At 39.7% G+C, this 21,746-nt stretch overlaps 2 protein-coding genes across 3 annotated transcripts; both read right to left on the reverse strand.

Annotated features, from left to right (window-relative positions):
- Positions 1-809: 809 nt before the first annotated feature.
- vwa7 (von Willebrand factor A domain containing 7) lies at positions 810-13,077 on the reverse strand. 2 transcript variants are annotated; one of them, XM_034224693.1, is made up of 17 exons: positions 12,775-13,077; positions 11,370-11,647; positions 10,754-10,987; positions 9,974-10,070; positions 8,978-9,112; positions 8,652-8,847; positions 8,361-8,530; positions 6,931-7,043; positions 6,701-6,817; positions 6,069-6,284; positions 4,200-4,332; positions 3,892-4,044; positions 3,711-3,803; positions 3,309-3,598; positions 2,440-2,576; positions 2,099-2,258; positions 810-1,587 (listed from the first exon to the last, which is right to left on the reverse strand). In XM_034224693.1, exons 2-17 carry the CDS (start codon positions 11,640-11,642, stop codon positions 1,054-1,056), a joined length of 3,051 nt encoding a protein of 1,016 aa, XP_034080584.1. In that variant the 5' UTR covers positions 11,643-11,647; positions 12,775-13,077; the 3' UTR covers positions 810-1,053. The 2 variants fall into 2 exon arrangements, with proteins under 2 accessions (XP_034080584.1, XP_034080583.1); XM_034224692.1 differs by having other exon boundaries at positions 12,770-13,077.
- A 5,241-nt stretch (positions 13,078-18,318) lies between these two features.
- On the reverse strand, positions 18,319-20,488 carry LOC117551717 (zinc finger protein 239-like). The gene is made up of 3 exons (XM_034224690.1): positions 20,430-20,488; positions 18,735-19,272; positions 18,319-18,690 (listed from the first exon to the last, which is right to left on the reverse strand). Exons 1-3 carry the CDS (start codon positions 20,486-20,488, stop codon positions 18,319-18,321), a joined length of 969 nt encoding a protein of 322 aa, XP_034080581.1.
- Between the last annotated feature and the right edge of the window lie 1,258 nt (positions 20,489-21,746).

The raw sequence follows: 21,746 nt of genomic DNA on the forward strand, positions 1-21,746 counted from the left end.
ATCAGTTCTCAGGAGAAATGTGGATTCACTCAAGGCTGAGAATGATTTTCAATCTTTAAACAAACAACTATTTACATAGAGAAGTAATGTTAATAAATGATACCTCAAGTTTTTTTCAGATGCGTCGCGATTCTGAAGTTTTCTGTAGGAAGGGAAAATCCTTTTTGAACTGAAGCGCAGCGGGTTGTTTTATCAACATGTTCTTGTATGTTTGATGAATGTCTCATTGAAATTTAAGTTGCACAACTCTGATCCTAGGTTTTCAGATCTGTTGACTTTTTTATGGATTGTACATTAGGTCTGTGTAAGAACAACATCCCTTAGTATAAGCAGCTACTGTTAGCAATGTAAACCCTTTGTCAAGACTTCTGTAAATGTTGTGTCTCAAAAAATCACAAGTATCAGACTCAATTAATGATGTTGCCTCGGTCAAGTTAAAATAATAAAATACTTAAGCATCTTATATCATCTTTGCGGTCCGAAATGAAGCAGGATATGGAATGTATGAGGAATGTATGAGGATATGTATAGAATAATAATTAATTTAGACAAAAGAAATAGGTTAAAAAAAAATCAGTGACATTAATGTTAAGACACATTAATATGGATGTGTGTATCAGACCCCTACAGTCCCACTTTAAACTAATTATGTCTACTTATGACAATTTGCAACGTTGCTTTAAACCTATTTGTATTTATTATTTCCATCAGAATTGCACAATTTCCTTCCTGAAAAAGTAATTATTTACTTATTGAGCATTGTATATTGCATGATATCAGGTATTGTAATCGCAAATAATTCAAGTTTGTGACAGTACATATGAAATGATTTATTCTTTATTCAGTGCAACTTCTTCACAAATTACAGTAGCAATCACATTATCACCAACCAACAAGGACAGTTTTTTGTTTTAAGTGCATTTATTTCAATTCTAAATTAGTTTTGTTCGAGTTTTACCTCTGTTCTTTTGTATCTCTTTTTTTTACATCTCTTTTCCAGTGATCAACACGCAGATTAGTTTGACCTGCAAAACATCTGTAATCCCATGGACTTCACAAAGTAGACCCCAGCAGACCCCCTACCAGGACGGAGACGCTGGTGAGTGTAATCCTTCTGGCTCCGCTGCTCTCTGTTCTCCTGTCTCTCATCTGTGTCTGCTGGCCAGATGTTAGGCGGCATCGCTTCATGTTTCCAGCTGTGTCCCAAACCAGCAGCTCAGCTTTAGGGGAGCAGCAGCTGGACGAGTACCTCGCCCACAGAGGCTGAGACAAACCCGGTACCCAATCAGTAACATTCAGAGGGGGGTCTCCTCTCTGTAATCTGGCTTTGTGGTGATGATGGCCTTCAATGGTTGTTGTATCCTTGTATGCCGGTTGCTGGGTCCCCTCCAGGCTCTCCTCTGTGGGTGGGGGGCTGTGGAATAAAGTCAGAACGCCTTCACCCTTCTGCAGCTGGAGGGTGGCCAGGCCGGAGCGCCCCCTGTCTGAGACCACCAGAGAAACACTCCAGCTGGACTCAGTGCAGGTGGAGGGACAGGTGGACTGTACTCGTGCCGCGGAGCAGGAGGGAGGGGACGTGTCCGGATCCTGCAGGGAGAAATAAGGAAGTTATTTGTTTTTTTATTATGTCTTGATCCAGTAGTAGCAATACATCATGAATATACAATTCTGATTTAAATTATTTTTTAGGGAGAAGCTTTAAGTACATTTTTTGCCTCTTCCTGCACTGTTGTTATTTGTTATCTGTTGTGTGTATTATTAAATTGTGCAAAACCATTGCAACACCTTTAACCCGTAAGTCATATTATTGTCTGTATAGTTTGTGTTGATTTTTTATTTTAGGAGGAGGCTTCAAATGGTCCAGTGGCTGTCCTGTCCCTTGATGTCCTCTACACATCATTTCTTATCTTTGTTATATTTTTGCATTTTAAATTGTGCAAATAAACCTAATATAAAACAGCAATACAGAGACAATCGAATGTACATAGTTTAAGATAATTGAATACTGTGTATGTACAAAAAAAATACAGGAGACTTCTGGATAAAATCATAAAGCTCCAATCAAAGAATGTGATATTATTTTTTAGTTGATGCTCACCAGAGGGATCACAGTTAAGTAAGCCACTGCGTAATTTGAGTCTGGGGAGTCCAGAGCGCGCACGGTGAGTGTGAGGGTGACGGTAGCTCCTGCCTGAGCCGTGGCAGGGGTGTGGAGGTCCACCTGACCGCGGAAAGACCCTTGTTGTGCAACATGGAAGCTGAGGAACAGAAATTCTAATTAACTATAACAGTCCTCAAAATGTATGAACGTTTATTTTTGCTATTCTCTTTTCCATGATCTATTTTTATGATAGCAGTGATGACCAATACAAAATGAAATGGCAATATAAGAGTCCAATCTTGGCGAGGAGATTTACGTTTCTTTTATTTTTGCTCTACCTGTGAGGTCCTCTCTTATGTAGATATTTACAGTCGTCATCAGCAGTCAGACTGAAGAGTCGGGCCGGGCCATGGTTCAGGATGTCAAAGTCCACCATCGTGCTGTTACCGGGTACCAGGCGGGGGACAGACAACACCTGGAGAAATGGAGACACATAACCATGAAATATGATCAGAACAAGAGCCAGTGGAATTAAGGTACATCAATGTGAAATGTAATGAATCCGAAAACCCACCAACACAGAGTTGAATGAAAAGTTGGTTAAGGATAAGCCATCATTTCACATTTTGAATAGTGAGATATTCTGACTTCCACTGAAAATCAATTAGTCGGTGTCAGTGTTTCATTTGTATCTATCTCTACTCATGCTACAATAATTGAGTTATGTAAACTTCGGTCAGATCAAGATGTAAACACAACACTGACACAGTATTATGGCTGGGAGAGTGCTTACATAAGTATTCGCTTCTCCTGAGGAAAGAATCTGGTTATTTACCGGCTAAATGCTCCACAATGTTTACATTTTGCTAACTTTTCTGTCTGCTGTTTAGTGCTTGGTTTAACACAACTTTTGTGTTGAAAACAGCAGCCTGTAGCCTGTTCTGGAAATGACTGAACCAAAACAGTAAAGTTACAGGACATAAAATAAAAAGGCACTAAAACGCTCTCCAAAGCTTAAAAGAAAATGTCTCTACGGGTTCATCACTATGGACATTTGTCACCTTCCAACATAGGCAACATTTGGATAAAGATATTTGTGCTGTTTTGAATGAAAACGTTATGAACTGTGACACAAAGCTGAAGTTATTACCAATAATGGTTTTTAAATTGTGTCCTACATCACAGTAAATGTTTTGTTTATCATTACCTGTATCTGAACGTGAGTGGGCTGAACCCTCTCTGTGGAAACTCTCTCCAGCGTGTTCCCTCTGCTGTCTCGGCCTGTTAGTCGCACACAGAAAGGAGCTCTGGGAACCGAGTCCACCCATCCCACCAGCTCCTCCACAGAGTAGGATGATGAGGAGGAAGAGGAGGAGGCGTTCAGCTTCACCTGCTGAAGGCTCTCCCCGTCAGCTCCCAGCAGCGTCACATGACTGAAAGACGCTTCCTCATCTGGAGCCAAGCCCATCACAGCCAGCACCAGAAAGGCAGGAACACCTGGGAAATCAAAATCACAATGTGGTTTTGCTAAATGTCAGCACGTTCCTCGTTGTGGGACTGTCATTGATACATTTTCTAAATGTATAAGACAAAAATCCCAATCTCTCACCTGCTACTGGACTTCCCTCCACTCTTTCTAACCCTGGGTGTGTCTCATTGGTTACGGTGGCAAAGTAATACAGGAAATCCGCACTGCTTTCACCTGGTGCAGATCAAGAGGCAAATATTTGTGTCTTTTATCAGTTCAAGTGCAGTTAGTTCATATCTTATGTGTCCAACATTTCCTTTACCTATCACATTGAAGGTGAGGTGTCCGTCGCTCTTGGCTTGGAGCTTCCACTGGCCTGGCTGTGTGGGAGAGAGCAGGCTGATGCGGTACAGACCCTCAAAGTGGTCTAAAGCTGCCAGGGGGCCGTCCCCGCTCAGCAGAGACTGACTTTGGTCTAACATTGGAGAGGAAGATGAACATCTGGGATTATTTTATTATCAAGAAGTAGTGGTATTTTAAGATTTCTATGAGGAAGTTAAAGTGTATTTCACAGCTGGATTGAGCTTACACCAACAGCTTATAAAACTAATATATTTTATGCACAGATACCTGACGGACTGGTCAGGATGCACTCTGTCAGGATGCCAGTGATGTGCAGTGTGACGTTTTTTACTGAGTTGTCAACTCTGAAGGAATGGGAGGACATCAAATCCTGGTTGCTTTCCACATGGAGGAGGGTCACCTGGGGAGGAAGAAGAAAAATGTGCTCAGGAGTGTAATATTTGTTTTCCAGAAAGGGCTTGAAACCAGTAAGAGAGCTTACATTCTTCACATGTAAGGACACATACATTTAAATTAATTATAATGTTATTGCATATGTAAATAATAGGCAACTTTATAATGTGCTAATGTAAAAACGAACAGCTTGTTTCCACTACCTCTAAGTGACAAAAAGGTGAAGAGATGTAATGCATGTTTAAAGCAGTGGCGTAGCCACCATAGGGCCAGGGTGGGCCCAGGCCCACCCAGTTTACTCATTGGCCCACCCTGAGAAAGCTTCGGTGTGATTTAAAAAAAAATAATAATAATAATTAAAAAATGTATTCACCCATTGAGAATATCCAAGAATTCAAAGTGAAATTCAAGTGAACAAATATCGAGTTTAATTAATGTTGTATGTGTTATCCTCTGAACCAAACTCATTTACGGTAAAACTGATTGTTGGTTCCGGCGCGCGCCATAATAACGTGAGAGCTGCCTGCAAAATAAATGATGGCTCAAAGTTCACTAAGAAGAGCCCCCACTGCCCTCATCTAGCAGCGATCTATACGATCATGTTCTGATGACGATGAAATAGTTTTATGTGTGGTGCAGATGAGAGAGCTGTCCAGAATGACACCAACCAGATGTTGTGTTTGTGCTCTTGATAAGCCATTAAAACAGTAATATACGTGTCTCCTGTTCACCAAAACATACCCATCTGTTATGGAAAAAGAAAGTATTCTAAAAGTAATCTGCCACCGGTACCGGCGGGGATCGTTGTTAGCTTCTGATGCGCAGAAGAAAAATCTGGCCCACCCTATTTTTTACAGGCCCACCCTAAAATACATTTCTGCCTACGCTACTGGTTTAAAGCTGTTTGTTTTTCACATACTATTTCCTAAATGTGGTTGAAGATATTCACAGCTGAATGAAACAGGCATTCATGATGTAGCTCAGTTACTGAGACCATAACAATCAATATTTTGTCAGACTTTCTCTAAGCTTGTCTCAGTGGCTTTGTGGTTTGTTTGACAGTTTATTTTGTCTCTAACGTCTTCAATATTTTTGAAATAAAACAGAAAACATTGCTGGTCACGATCAGTATATGTAAGCAATCAGTGATGAGAACTTGAGGCAAGTGATAAACATCCATAAATGTAGGTAATCACTTATCCCTTCTTTGATTTGGTTAAACAGTTGTTGTGCGTAGACGGCTCTGCTAAGATTGTTCCCTAGTTTAGGTTTCATGTTATGTGTTTAGATAGGTTCCTGTTTTATTTTGATAGTCTTGTCTACCCTCATCTGTCTAAAGTACGTTTCCTGCCTTGTCTGTTTTCCCGCTGTTGTGATTGTCTAATTGTCTTCACCTGGTGTTGTCTGTCTAGTATATATAGTTCTCGTCTTCCCCTGTCTCGTTGCCAGATTGTCTTGTGTGTTCCAAGCCTTCCAGCGTAAGATCATTTTGTCATTGTCCATAGAGTTATTATCGTCCATAGAGTTAGATTAAGTAAGTAGTTTTTGTAGTTTTTTAGGTTAGACAATTTATTGAGTGTTTGTTTTGTTGCTTTATGTATTCAGTGTGTTATGACCTGTCTACATTAAAACACTTTATTTTGATACTTTGTTTGTCTCTGCATCGTGCATTTGATTCCACGCCCTTGTACAGCCTTAACAACAGTAGAGGTTGATCCCCAGCACAGGGTCTGGCTGCTGCACCTTGTCAGTGGCTGTGTTATCCTCCACTATGGCCGAGACCCTGCGGATGTCAGAGTTGGTGGTGAATATCGTCAGACCTCCTGACAGGGAGGACAGGGCGGAGTAAAGAGAGAAACGGTCAGGAGACAAAGGTTCCCTCTTCCTCCTCCTCCTCCTCCTCTTTCTGCCTCTGCTCTCTGTTGTATATTTGGGGTCTTCAGTAAGAAGAAACGTCACCTGTGGAAAAATCAGCCTCAAATGTGACCAATGTTTGAGCTGGAAATAACATGATAAAATGTCTCCATTTCTGTACACAATAACAGGGTGTACTTATAAAGTTTGTTACAGGAACAAAAATATCCTAAAAGGCAATTTACATAATCCTTTTACACTCACTAACTATTTTAAGTAAGTATCTGCAAACATAGATAACTTCTTTATGAATGAGTGGCCCTGTCATTAATTAGTAATTAATTGGTAATGTCATCAGAAGCATTACATTTGTTGTGAGCTGTAACATTATAATGCCTTTTATTTAGATGAAGGCTTTTCACATCAGAACATTTTCTCATAAGTTCCAAATGCATTTGTGCAACACCGGAGATAATGACATGTTTTTTTATAGAAGAATGCTTTAAAATATAAAATCTTACCTTGCTCTGTTTCTCAAGTGCCAGAGCCTTCACAGCATCAAACAGGTGGGCGTCTTTAGGGGAGGCATCAGTGAATACAAAGATCTCTGACAGTGGAGGACTGTGAGTGAGGGCCAGCTGAAAACACACACAATAGAAAATTAGCAGCTACACATGATTTCAATTGTAATACTGTATAATGTGTTCAAACACCTGAACACTGTTACAGAAGAAACAGCATTTAAATGTACCTGAATGGCAGAGAGACACATTTCTGGCTCGTCTCCTCCTCCCAGCGCCATCAGGTTATCCATCTGCTGGATGAACTGGTTTGGATCATCGCTCTCAAACACGGGTCCAACCTCTACAGAGCGCAGGAGATAGAGGTGTTAGATGGCAAGCAACAACAGCAGACCTTCCATCGTATTGAACTTATTTAGCAAGACCAAAGTTCGGAGGGCCACTACATCTCATTTAAAGTTAAAACATTCATTCACTAACTCTTGATTGACACAGCTGTTTATATGGTAAATAAATAGCTATAGTAACTATCCGTTTCCCTTAATACAAAGTAGAGTTGCAAAAAGAATTTCAATTGAATCCAAATTGCAATATGGCTTGCTGAAATGTTCATAATGATGCAATAATCCTAATTAGTATAGTATAGATCCCCACAATAATCACTCCATACTCATTACAATATTTCAGTGACGACGAGAATAATGATGAACAATGTACTTATCTTTTATATTTCATAACATGATGGCAACTCAAAAGAAGGGTTTTGAATAAAAGGTAATATAAAGATAACTTTAGAGGAAATGGAAAGATGTAGTCTATCTTTCCATATAATCCTGTGTAACTGCCACGAAGCTGAGATGTGGGAAATGTTTATATACTTAAAACTCTTCCCAGGTTACACCAAATCCATTCTAACCATACTTTAACTTGTTTGCCATGCATTTTGTCACAAAGCTACCCCTGGTCAGATGATCTGCTTCCCTAAAGGATCACAGGTGTAAGGGGGCGTGGCCTGGGGGACAAGGGAAGAGAAGAGTTTGGGCTGGAGAGAGAGGAAATGTTTGTGGAGACATGGAGGAGTGATGGAGGAGCCGTGCAGCCTCCAATTGAGTGGGGGGACATTATTCAGCTCTTTTTAAATAGTTCATATTATCTATTTAAAGTGAACAAGGAAATCAGTGTGACTTAAGGACCATTACCATTGAACAGAGGAGGAAATCAAGCCAAGACCGGAATACAATTCACCACATCCTGTAGGTTTGATTCTTTTGGGGGTTTTTTTGCAACGCATTGCTTTTCCTGATTGCTGATTGCATTTTTAAGAAATAACCTAAACTCCCATTTTAGGTCTACTGGACATTTTGTGATGTATTATTTGACCTCTTTAAGGAGGACTTATTTTGAGGTGGACAAAGCTTGTAGATATTGAAGTGGAGAATACAAATGTTTTTCTTGGTGAACTCATTTGGTGGCAAGGTGTTTTTATCTTAATAGATTGTGGTAAAGCAGTGATTTACATTTCTGTTACGATGCATTCCTTTGTGGTTCTAAGAAGGTCATTAAAGGTATCCACCTATTTTTGTATTTCCTCTTTATTCAGGTGTAAGTATCACAGTAGCTTTTGAATTATAATTGTTAAACATAAGCTGTTTTCTCTCACCTGGGTCGTGGAAAGGCACCAGTACATAGGTGCCAGGCAGCCCAGGGTTGCTGGCTCGGCTCTCGATGATGGAGTGAGCCCTGAAGCGAGCGGCAGTGATCTCCTCAAACATACTGCCTGTGGTGTCCATGACAAACACCAACGCAGGGATCTGCTTCACACTGAAGAGCCTGGTAAGGAAGTGTGTAAGACAACAATCCAAAGTTGAATACTATACTAACGAAATAAGGGGAACCTATTTTTCACTATGGGAAATACAAGAACTACCCATAAACAGTTTTCAAAGCCTACCTGAGGAACGTTTCAGGGCCCACAGTGTCTCCGAGGTCTCTCAGTACACTCAGGGTGGCCTCCATAGCCAAATTAGCAGCCTCCATATGGAGATAATGGTGAGGGGAGAAGACAGGGGAGGTGCTGTCCTTGTTGATGCCCCCTTTGGCCCCCATATAGCGGCTACTGTCCAGAATACCTCCATGACTGCATTTGCCTGAAAGAAATAGTCAAAGCTTTGTCGAGTGAGGTTAAGAAGGAAAGTAAAAGAAAGCATTTGGTAGTTGTTGTTGTTATACATCTTTTGCTTTTTTGGACTGCACTAATAAAGTTTTTCTCTGATGTACCGTAAGGTTTTGGAGGGAAAGTGCTGAAGTAGCCGGTGGTGAGCAGCTGGGTTTCTCGCTGTGTGTTTGTCAGTCCTGGCTGGAGGTTGTCTCGACAGGTGGCGCTGAAGCACTCCATACAGGTGGGAGTGTCTTCTGTAGACAGAGAGGAAGAAGGGTTAGTCATGTTCATTGTTTGGGCACAGTTTGCATCAGCCAGCTCTCACTAGTCTGAACAATTATTAAAAGCAAAGTAACTTCCTACATTTAAATAATTACATAGGATGAAATAGATTTTTAACGTATTCATCACTGAATTTATTTTAATACCATGACATAAATCATAATTATATCACATGTTATGTGTCCATACAACTGTATATAGTCATGATGACCATCAATGAGGGATATAACTCAAAATGTAGGCTGCAACTAAAGATCATTTTTATTTTCTCTCAATCTGGCGATTTGTTTTCTAGATACAAATTGTCACATTTGAGGAGCTGGAACACGAGAATATGAGCATTTTTGCAGGCAAAGTAATGATAATCTGTTTGTCATGCTTCACTTTTCAAATGGTTGCTTTCAGTGTTTTCCCGTCTCTATCCATCAGGCACGTTCCAGCAAACCTGTTTTTCATGGTCTTTAACATTGAACAGTGTAGAAATAGTACAATCATATGTTCTATTGTTTAAAGGGGCAAGCATGTCTACATGTTGGTGTGGTGGTGGACCCAGTCAGATTGCTGCCTGTTCTAACTTACTTTCCATTGACAAACTGACCTTTCGTCTAGTTATCTTAGCTCTAAGTCAACCTGACTGAGCTGTGTGTCTGCACTTGAGTGTGTGCTGCCAGAAAATGAATAGTGACAAAGGCTGACTGACTAATAGGATTCCAGAATACTGTAGTGAAGGCCATCACCTTTGTTGATTTTGATAATCAAGATATATTGCAATGAACAATGTGTGAATAACTCCAGAGTAAAAAGCACATGTCAAGGCAGATATGAAGTATTACCTTCAGCCACAGGCACGGCAGGCTCCTCTGGCTGCAGCAGGTGGAGGTAAATGGAGCGCTGGCCCATCTCAACCCAGTTGCTGTGACTGTAGAAATCCTGGTAAAGCAGAAGATTGAAATACAAAGAATTACTTGAGTGTTTTTTTTTTCAGCACATTTTGCTTTGATCGTCATGGGAGGGAATATTTAGCCATTGCGAAACACAATTGAGTGGCCATGTAAGCGGTTTGGAAGAACGTAAATGAGGTGTTTGAGTTTACAACCCTAGTTTTTACCTTTTTATTATTTGAGGAAGAGTTATCCACGACATCACCACTCCACATTTACTTTTTTTTTTAAAGTGCAAAGAATCAAAGCAGAGCAAAATCTCTTCAAAGTGCGACCCAAAAGCAACATCCCTAATGTTCTTGATCATGTCCCCTTCCTTTATTTTTTTTATGACATTTTGACTGTAAAGACAAGTGTTTTAAATCACTTTCAATGGTTATTGTAGTGTCTGTAGCTATGGTTACATACAAATACAACTTTTTAGCACTAAAACAATATTTTAAAGAAGTTGACTCTTAATCTTTAAAGCACATCTGGCTTAATTTAAGCTGATGTTTTGCACAATTTTGAATTTCGCAGGTACTTTCTAATTTGTCCATTAAGGTTGTGGTGTCATTTAGAACAATATGTCCAATAATAAGCCAAGAGGTTAAAATGTGGAAGCATGCTATCAACTTCCTCTCCTCTCTTCCTCAAATCCTCCTGATGTTTCTTTACAGTGCAGCTGTGTACCTGCAGCGAGTGAAACAGCTGTCCCAAGCTGTGACGAGCACTTTGGTACTCTTTGGCCCGTACTGAGAGCAGAGTCTGAGCCCAGAACTGCCGTAACATCCCCATGGCGCTGTCCACTTGCTCCGAATCAAAGTGGTACACCGGGTCGGACCTGGTGCTGCTCAGGAAGTCCATGGCCGCATTGGACTTCACCACCTCTCCCACAGCTCTCCAGAAGCCACGGCCCAGTCTGGTCTAAAAGAAATACAGGCTGATATTTATCATTTCCAATAAGATGCAGTTATGTGTTCAATGTCAGCTGCGGGTTCACAGGTTCAACTTTAGTGTCTAATAATCAGAGGTTCGATGGTTCATCGCCAGCCCTTTCAGTTAATATGTCAAAGTGTCCTTAGGCAAGACACTTGACCCCAAACTGCTCCTGTAGGCATGTCTAAGAAATTGTAGTGTATGTGAGTCACTTTGGATAAAAGCTTCTGCTAAGTTGTAATGTCATATGAACACAATAATCAAGCATTCATTCAACGTCCCTTTATCAACCCCTTTGCGTAATAGAAAAAGTAGTTATTTAATACCGTTTTATACTGAATGTAAAATAAAAACCCTGAGATCAGCTCACCTGTTCCTCTTCATTGTTCCCCTGAGATGTTTTGGTGCTCCTCAGGGTCTCCAGGGTGACATTGAGAATAGCCTGCTCAGTGATGTACTGGTGTGTGTGTGAGTCCCATGACAACGTTAACACTCTGGACCAAAAGTTGGGGAGGAAGCCCATGCATGGTAAGGCCAGGAGGAGGAGGTAGGCAAGAATAAACAACTGCATCTGCTTTCCACTCCCTTCCCAAATTCTTCTTCTGTCCTGTGACATCATGTCCTGGGGACGGGGTGAGTACATCCTACCTGAATGAAAAATATGCAATACAATATACAGTTTTGTACCCAATTTCCAGCATTCATGGCAGATAGGCAAGCTTATAAATTGGATTTGAAAAGATTAGAATTAGCCAATATCCTACAAATCGTATAAATATGACACATTTTATATGCCGGCAAACAGCAGACATTTTCCCATACAGCAGACGCGGAGCAGCATCATTTGGAGTTGTGTCATTGCACGCCTGATAAAGTCACATGGTAACTCTCCTCTTACCTCAATTCTAGTCTCCACCAACTGGATAACAATTAATATTTTAAGCTGTGGCTGTTAAAATGTAAAAAATGTTGTGTGTTCAAACATTGAAACACTTTTAGTTGAACTAAACCATCATTAAGGAATTAGTTCTTTAATGAGTCAGGATGTAGTCATGGAAAAAGTGTTTTCCGCTTGCCAAACGGGGGAATATGCATTGACCCAAAGCCTATTGTTTAGTAGTGATTTGTTCTAATTTGGTCAGTTTGTGCCAGTCATCCATTCTGTCATCTCCAAACTCCTTAACCCACCCTCCCCCCGCCAAAAAACCTCACCCCTTACATTTTTCTCAGCCTTGTCTTTACAGAGGCTACTATTGTTCTTTGTCATCTTTATTCAGATACAATACTTTGGTTTTGTTCTCATGGTCTGTGCTTTAACAAGGGGTAGAGCGAAACAAAGCAGGAGGCCTATAAACAACTGCTCTACTCCGCCAACCAGCATTCAGCAGAGCAGCTTCAATTGATTGGCGTTGTCTGTTTAAATTGAGAGCACAAATAATGCTCCTTTCACTCATTCTGCAGGAGTAATACATATCTGACACCAGTACATGGATTATTAAAATGTGTAGTTTGAACATCATATACAATGTATTACTTGTATGTGTATCACTGTACTGTGATTCACTTTAAGTTACTTCTCCTCTTCTGATACATTTGCACATCAACAAACTAAAGCAAGTTAGGTATTAACAAAAGCTTGACTTCATATCAACTTTCCTTTGTCAAAGTTCGATAAGTTCAACACCTAATACATTTTGATTTAACTTTAGGTTTGCATTTTAGCAGGCAATGACAAACTTTAGCTTATGTTGAAAATGAAAATGTTCTCACCTCACTTTATGATGGTAATCCTTTTTCTCTTTTTGAGATAATGGTGCATTAGCTGAGACGTGTACTCTCGACACATGTACGTGCATATGACAGCGTAGACTTTGCCCGCAACCTGTCAGCAGAGGAAACTGAAGTATCACAGCATTCTTGTCAGTGCAGCAAAATAAGCCAGTCTTCAAATGTGTCTTTCCTTGGGCTCTTGTCTTTTGCCAGATCCTCAGTGACACCAAAAAAAAACAAGGTACGAATGGGAGAAGCTCTTTTTAACTGGGACAAGAGCCTGGTTTATGTGAACTGGTCTTTAGTGTGTTTTCAGAATATGGGGGCACACCATGAGGCAGAAGACATCTCGTCATAGCTCCCCTACCGCCTTGTGCCCCTCCTTACCCCCCATTATTGCACGGTGCATTGAATCGCCACAATAGGGCTGCATATATTACCAGCCAGGGTGTTCAACTAAGGCCTTCCCCAACCCCCCTGCCCTCCATCTATCACTCTCTTTTCCTCACAAAACCAAAAAAAACAACTGCAAACACTACAACCCTTTCCTCGCTCCCTGGTTACCCACATTTCTTATGGCAATGCAAAGAGGGGCATCAGTTGCTAGCCAACGGTATAGGGACAGTGTTGAACTTCAGTTAGTCGGGTTGAATGTTGCAAAAAATAAACAAAAGAGATTATTGTCTTTCCGGGCTTTAGTGCTGGTATGTTACTAATAAATAAACATTACACAAATATTCTGTTTATGATACAAAGAGGCCAACAAGAAAAATGTACTGCTCTGACCACAATATGTTTGCAACACGTCTGCAAACCACACAAAGTCTTTCGGTTTGTTTGATTCTATCTTATGAGCAATTCAGAAAGTCAGTTAGAAGCTTGACCGCAACCAAGAGTTGACAGTGTGCAAAGCATGGAACACCATTAGTGTCATTGAGGGAAAGTCCTGTGTGGGAACTATTCTGCTACACCTCCAGATTCACTGGAAGTCAGCTGCAGGTGCTTGTTTCCTGTTACACTTGTGGTAACATGTTGTTCTGTGTTCTACTTTCTCATGCTGGTTTTACTGTAGACACTACATCCTCATGACCCTGTTTCATCACAACAAGCACGTACACATAACCGTATTTCTCCCAGCCAGAGGTGGCGTTTCTGACAGAAATCTATAGTCTACCGTTTCATCTGATTTCTCTTCTTGATTAACTTTTCTATTAATTCCCAAAAATTTCCTTAAGTATACCTTCATTTTCACTTTTCATGGTTCACACGCATTTTCTTTGCATCTGTGAGCAGGTGCGATGCAAGAAAATGCCTCTCAAACTACACATGCAAAAGTATTGGCATCAAAATATACTTAAACTGTTACGATCTCAGGCACTTAGGATGTTGGACCCAATTGCAGACAGGGAGACAGAGGTAAAGTATTGGTAAGATACTTTATTTTTCCAAAAAAAACACGATGAACAAAAGAAGGTCACTAACTAATCTCAGGATGAGATGACAAAAAATGAGACCAAAAGGAAAATCGCTCACGTAGTGAGGAACAAAACTATTCTTGAGCATTAAAGAGCATAGACCTGACCATGACAAGAGACAATACGAACTGACACTGAAAACTGGGAGACAGGGGAATTTAAACACAGGGTAACTAGACACAGGTGGGAACAATCAGGGTCGGGGCTGACACTGATGAGCACAGGAGACACACAAGGAGTGACAGGTGAAAACAATCAGGAAATTAGACACACCAGGGAACTAACGACAGACATGAAAACACAGGGAAAAGAGACCAGACAATATACAGGGAGGAAAACATGACAAGGAGAACGGAAAAACACCCACACCTAGACATAGACACGTGACATGACATAATAATCCTGACATAAACTACAAAATGTAAAAGTATTCATAAAGTACATTGGCCCATTTCAGAAAATATATTATATGATTTGATTATAATTATTGTTACGTTAACGTGTTCATCACTGCTGGTAAAGGTGCAGCTAGTTATAATGACTTTGTATACTGCAGGGTAGTTTGTGAATTTACTCCAGTTGTTACTAAAGTGTTACGTTTATTATATTTCACATTATTCATCCAAATCTGCAAAGTACCTAAAAATACAAAAAAATCTATTTCAGTAAAAGGACACAAATTACCTATGAAGTGAAAGTAACTGTCTATACAGTACTTGAGTAAAAGTTAATTTACAACACTGCTTAGAGTATTTTTACACTGCAAGAAAAATATCAGTCCTTCATCCACAGCTGTTGATATGCCTTTGATACTAACTGTGTTTAATCATTTTTACTTGTGTAAGAGTGAGGTTTTAGTCTGTACTGCCTCTGATATTCATAACGTGTCTCCGGTTGCTTACAGGTAGTGAAGGTGTCCAGGTGACCTCTGTTCCCGCCTCTCTGGTGCCCTACAGTCTGTCTTTCTCTGGCCGAGAGTCCTCTCCTCGCCCTGTCTCTAAAGTAGAGTCCAACTGTCCCCTGGACCCTCTGGAGTATCTGAACACAGAGCAGAGCCAGGCCACGGTGGGTAGAGTGCTGAAGTCGACTGCGTGCTTCTTTATCACAACTATAAACAAGTATCTCTTGATATATTATATTTATTTGTTTGTTTTGTGAACTGCAAGTAAGTTGGCTGCAGGACATAACTTTGACAGAGATGTTGAACTTCTGATTTATTGGCTTGGCAGGACAGACCTCCGCCAAGCCTGGTGAGTACACTTTAGTGACGGTGTTCCATTGCAAATGTCATTATCCTATTCATCCACAGTTATATAAATGAAAATTCTTAAATGTGTACAAATAATTGAACAAGTGCCTTAATATTCTGTTGTTGCTTTTAGGATTTTAGTTATCCAGTAGTCTTCATATATTCTCTCTTCCTGTCTTCAGGATACTCTGCTGCTCCTGCTGAAGAGTTTACCAACGGGCAGCTATTTCAACATCGACAGTTTTGGGTCCAGCTGTACACACATTCTCCCGTGAGTCACTCCCATATTGTATTTGACTCAGTCACATCTTTTCTCTCTAATTGTTGGCTCATGATGGCTCTACTACAGCAGACAAATCATTGATATGAGGTGATTCTGCAAAACTATTGATCGTTTTTAAAGATTGTTTAATTGTTCACTCTCAACATTTTAAAATGAATAAATCCTACAAAGTGTATATGCTTGACTACTGCTGTACAGTAAATACATGCCTTTAGTCTATGGGAAGTAATTTTAATAAGTTGGTATTACAACTGGATGGGAATTCTGAATTGCTGTGTAGAAGTTGTTTGTGCGACTAAACCAACCTGCACTATGTGTGTGTTTCTGACAGCAGTACTAGTGTGGAGTACAGTGAAAGGACCATGAAAGAGGCTCTGAACAAAGTTGAAGAGATTGATGCAAATCTGGGAGGAACTGAGATCCTTGAGCCCCTTAAAAATATTTACAGCCAGGCCTGCATTTCAAATCAACCCAGACAAGTAAAATAAGACAAGCCTTTATTGTCAAGTATTTGTATTGTCTAGAATTAAGTCAAGTGCTAAACGTATACACACAGACACAAACACACAAACATACATGCTGCAAAGGTTATACAAGAATCAACAAAAATACATTAGAGTTGTCAACACCTTGACAGAACTATGCTGTTTGGTATTTCCCCTTTACATTTGAGTTGTCTGTCTGTCTGGTATTTCTTTTGTTTCTAGTTCAACAGTAACACTGAAAAGACAATTGCTGAAAAAAGGCAAGGCAAGCAGCACGTGAACGCATCAGCAATGTGACAGAGCCACAGCATTAGCGAGGCAGAGGCAGGCAGATCTGGCAGCTTAAATAGAGCGGCAAGTTAAGGAGATTGTGTTTGGTTGGTTGTAAGAGAGACGCGTCACATGTTAATGTATCATTGGTGCTCGAGTTGACTGCCTGAACTAGCTCGCAGGCTTCGCTCCATTCATCATACATTGTTTTAAATGACACTCACTCTTCGCCATAAATAACACAGCTTTTCTATAGGGTCAAATTAATATATTTTCTAAACCGTCTCATAGGTCTCACTATGTATGCACTCAACTTTATTATTAGCGGCAGCAGTGTATAGCCGAATCACAGCCCCACCCTTAAGCAACCACACAATTTCACTACATATTTTACTTATGTAACTCTCAATGTTTGTGACTAATAGAACTCCTTGTGTACTTGTAAAGCCAGCCAGTCATATTTTGGCAGTTGGGTGCTGCTCTGAGGTTTTGAGTGATATTACCTAGGTCTTCTTGAGCCATACACTGTCTTTAGATCTTATCCATTGTATCTTTGTCTTGTGATTTTTGACTGAAAGGGCAAAAGGCTAGACCTACTTTGATTGAACTATGTGGCTGCGTCCCTGCTTTTGACAAATAGGTGTGCGATTTGACATGCCAGATTGGCTGAAAATTCTAAATATTGGTTGGTAGGATTGGGTAGGCGTGGTGTTACTTGTTGGGTGAGGCCATGAGTGCTCAATGCCAGGGCCCCTGGAGGTACTAATCCGGCCTTGGTTATGGCAGCCCAGGGCAACACTGCACACATTTAATGAAGAGCTCTCTTAACTAGCAAAGCCTTTACTATTAGTCTGTTGAACTTTCTAGAATTGTCATAGTCCCACATTATAAACGTGTATCATTGCATTTGGGGACATTTTGCTTCATAGAGAGGACCACCAGCCAGTGGATTTATTTTGAAAGAAATCTACACCTGTATTTTCAGAACTACACTGGGGGTGTTCATAAAAATTCAAGAATTTTTCACAAAAATGACAAATGTGATTGATTTAATAATAATTATATATATTTATATTTGTAGCAGCTAAACTACAAACAAATTAAAAACAAACTCAAAAATCGAATTTCCGCAGAGGCACCACTTAGTCAATATCATGCAGAATAAATCCAATGTCCAGAGCAGACGGGGCTCTGGTTTTAGACAGAGGGTGAAAAGAGGTGCTGCGGTACAGGCAGTATGAGAAAAATAAAGACCTTTTTGAACATTAAAGCATGTAAACATGTCACAGTAGAGGCACAAAATACAAATATTAACCAAACATTTATTTTGTATAGGGCCGTTTTAAAAACAATGCTGTAATTCATGTCTAATATAAACATCAATGGACCAAGGCTAAACCCCTGTGCAACACCTTGTAAGATGTCTTAAATCAGTATCATTCATTCATAAATCAGTTATCAATATATTATGTCTCAAAGCACTTCTATAACTAGCATCATATGAGGCTGAAGGTTCTCTACACATGCTCAGCAGTGTTATGCTTGATCATTTTGGTAAATTAGCAATGTAGCACAGTGATATCGAGTATTTCTGTTTGAAAACCTTTTTGCTCTTTAGGGAGCTGTGTTTGTTCGTGCATTTTTCCTGCTGAAAAAAATACAATTTGACAACTTAAGTGCATGCATATCAATTTGATTGAGAACACTTCATGACAACTCTTAAAATCTAAACAACATCTGTTAACAGCAAGCTGTGTCAAACAGTCCATATCACTGTTTCTAAAGTCTCAATGCACTGGTGAAGGTTTTACGCCAATGTGCGATACATTGGTCAATAAGTGTTCTGATTCTCTGAATCTCTTGTCACACTGGTCAGAGATGTAAGGCTTTTCTCCAGTGTGGATACGCTGGTGGATCTTCAAATGTCTTATTTGCCTAAAACCCTTGTCACACTGGTCACAGATGTAAGGCTTCTCTCCGATGTGGATACGCTGGTGGTCCTTCAAATTGCTTGAGTTACTAAAACTCTTCTCACACTGGTCACAGGTGTAAGGCTTCTCTCCGATGTGGATACGCTGGTGGTCCTTCAAATTGCTTGAGTTACTAAAACTCTTCTCACACTGGTCACAGGTGTAAGGCTTCTCTCCGATGTGGATACGCTGGTGGTCCTTCAAATTGCTTGAGTTACTAAAACTCTTCTCACACTGGTCACAGGTGTAGGCTTCTCTCCGATGTGGATACGCTGGTGGTCCTTCAAATTGCTTGAGTTACTAAAACTCTTCTCACACTGGTCACAGGTGTAAGGCTTCTCTCCGATGTGGATACGCTGGTGGTCCTTCAAATTGCTTGAGTTACTGAAACTCTTCTCACACTGGTCACAGGTGTAAGGCTTCTCTCCAGTGTGGATACGCTGGTGGACCTTCAATACGTTTAACTGTCTGAAACTCTTCTCACACTGGTCACAGATGTAAGGCTTCTCTCCGGTGTGGATGCGCTGGTGGACCTTCAAATTGCTAACATCTTTGAACTTTTCCTCACAGAGGTCACAGGAGTAAGGATGTTCTCCAGTGGGGATTCTCCGGTGGACCTCCAGATCGATATATAGTCTGAAACTCTTCTTACACTGGTCACCTGATTGTGGATTTTCTACAGTGTGGGTAGACTGATCTTGTTCCAGCGGTTCTCCAATGATACTCTCCTTACGTTCATCATGAGGTCTCTGGGTTTTTGCTGGTCGCTTTCTACAGTATAAAGCAAACAAAGAAAAGGACATAGAAAGTGTATTAGAAGACAAAACATTTTAAATTACAATTTCTAATCACATAGGAATGTCTAGATTCAAAAATGTATGTGACAGAAGTAATATAGTAAGGTTTTTAATGAAACCTGAAAAGGCATTCTGACTCATAGCCTTAAATACCACTGAATAAACACAGGATTGCAGAAAAAATATAACATCCTTAACTTGATACAACTACTGCACAAAGACGCCCTGATTGGTTATTTGATTCAGGCTGAATTTGTTTTTCTCTAAAAATACATACAAAGGGCTTGGCATTCAGACACATCTTTTTAAGGAACCCTTTCAATTAAATACTATTGATGACATGCAAAATCAAAATTATTTTTTTCCCACCAATATCATGATGGAAAATGGACAGCTAAACTTTTAACACAATGACATTGTTTCAGTAATCTCATTTGATCAATAGTCAACCTAAAAGTTAAAGTAACTTACCTATGCTGATGAACTCATTCTGCAGCTTGTATTATCTTCTACCAGATGTTCAGCCATATGCAATAACAGCAATGACCATAAACCTTATTCACCAAACGCATGAATACAAAAAAACATGTATTGTTTTTCAAAATGTTAACCTTGGAAACTTGAATTTGACAAAACTGCAGTCAGCATATCGTTGTGTCCCTGGGCAAGACACTTCACCCCAAATTGCTCTTGTGGGGATTGTCCACAGTATTGAGTATGTAAGACGCTTTGGATAAAAGCGTCTAACAAGTGACATGTAATGTAATGTAATGTAACAAAACAATCACTACCCAAAAGCTTAAAGAGAGGTAGAGTCGATCCAGCTAGACACTTGTAAATCTAACAATAGAGATGTATCTGGTGCTTTAGTTTGTGCATTTCTTAAATACATACAGCTTCAAAATGAACTATGGCTTTATATCGTAAACATTAATAGCGACAATAACACAATTTAAGTCGAGCAACTCAAGTCAGCCAATCTTGTGCAGAGAAAGCAGGTCATCTATATCATTACCAGTTACCAATATAAAGAACAAAAGTCAAACGAAGTCGCTCCTGTAAAGCAGAGACTGTCACACAGCATTAGAAATGTTGTATTTCTTACCGTTGTGAGGAAGTAGTTTAAATAACTTGCGCAGGTTAACGTCTTTACTCGGGTGAGGTTTGATAGATGCACTGATTGTTTCCATGGTGACCACGGCTGAATCCAATTCAAAGATTCCAATTTAAATGTTTTACAAGTAAACAACAAAAACATAGAACAATCCCCACAATAAATACATGATATTGTCTGAATCTTGACCAAAATACTGCACACTAAACAAAGATGTGTAGTTATTAACTCATCTAAACAAGGGGGGAAACTGGATCAAAAGTGGTTGTCATGGCAGATTTGGATGAATAATGCGAAATATAATCAACACAAGACTTTAGTTACACCTGGAGTAAATTCACAAGCTACCCTGTAGTATACAAAGTAATTAAAAGTAGCTGAACTGTTACCTGCTTTGATAACACATTAATGCATCAATAATAATAAAAAATATAATATATTATTCTGAAATAGTCCAATCTGAAGTACTTCTCCCACCTCTGCCTACAACCTTTACTACCTAATCTACACAGCAACAATACAATCCTGCACTTTCATGTTTTCTATTTTCCCCTGGTAGATTCCTATTTGTCTTTTAAATGTGTATCACAGCTTTGAGATTTTAACACATTAGCATTAATGGATTAAAACTCCACCCCTGCTTTATTATTTGTGCAGCACAAACTATGAGAAACCTTGTGCACATTGGACAAAAAAATCAAACCTTGAGCGTTTAGCGTAGATTTATGGCCACAGAATATGAATCGGTAATGCTTTTATGTTTTGTTTTAAATGTAGAATTGTAAGTCTCCCGTTAGATCAAGAATATGACGATTTGGTGCTAATGGAGAAAACTTGAACAACTTAAAGATCTGCCGGCCGTAACCTTGGTGGTCTTTTAACAAACTTTCTAAAACATCTCAGGTTTGTAAATCCTAAAATGCTTCCAGGTCCAGGACATGATTGTCCCTCAAAAAGAATCTCACACTTCAGTGGAAGTCTTTATTTTTCATGGACACAACAAGTGGTCCAACACCAAATGGGTTTTCTGCAAAGAGGAAGAGAATAACAGAAGAGCAGTCTGATCCATTTTAAGATAAGATAAGATAGAACTTTATTGATCCTAATTTGGGAAATGTTTATGTTGCAGCAGCATAAAAAGACATGGCATTGTACAATAAAAATTAAAAGACAAGAAGTAAACAAGAAAGTAGAAAATACACATGTTGAATTTACAAATTAACAATAACAAGATATTCAAGGAAGTAGGATTGTCTAAACTGTGATTTAAATTAAACAATAGAATACAATATCTGCAATTTATCAGCATGTAGGGGAGAAGGGGTAAGTTGAGC

The sequence above is a fragment of the Gymnodraco acuticeps genome, unplaced genomic scaffold (genome assembly GCF_902827175.1).
Source record: "Gymnodraco acuticeps unplaced genomic scaffold, fGymAcu1.1, whole genome shotgun sequence".
NCBI lineage: Eukaryota > Metazoa > Chordata > Actinopteri > Perciformes > Bathydraconidae > Gymnodraco > Gymnodraco acuticeps.

What these genes read in the sequence shown, in the direction of transcription:
- vwa7 (XM_034224693.1), bottom strand. Translation starts at nt 11,642, where the DNA reads ATGTACTCACCCCGTCCCCAGGACATGATGTCACAGGACAGAAGAAGA. An exon ending in AGCTGTTTCACTCGCTGCAG is followed by an intron (nt 10,071 to 10,753) that starts GTACACAGCTGC and finishes CTGCTTTACCAG; the next exon opens with GATTTCTACAGTCACAGCAA. An exon ending in CATCCTGACCAGTCCGTCAG is followed by an intron (nt 4,045 to 4,199) that starts GTATCTGTGCAT and finishes CTCCAATGTTAG; the next exon opens with ACCAAAGTCAGTCTCTGCTG.
- LOC117551717 (XM_034224690.1), bottom strand. Translation starts at nt 20,488, where the DNA reads ATGGAAACAATCAGTGCATCTATCAAACCTCACCCGAGTAAAGACGTT. An exon ending in AAAGACGTTAACCTGCGCAA is followed by an intron (nt 19,273 to 20,429) that starts GTTATTTAAACT and finishes TTTATACTGTAG; the next exon opens with AAAGCGACCAGCAAAAACCC. An exon ending in AGCCTACACCTGTGACCAGT is followed by an intron (nt 18,691 to 18,734) that starts GTGAGAAGAGTT and finishes AAGGACCACCAG; the next exon opens with CGTATCCACATCGGAGAGAA.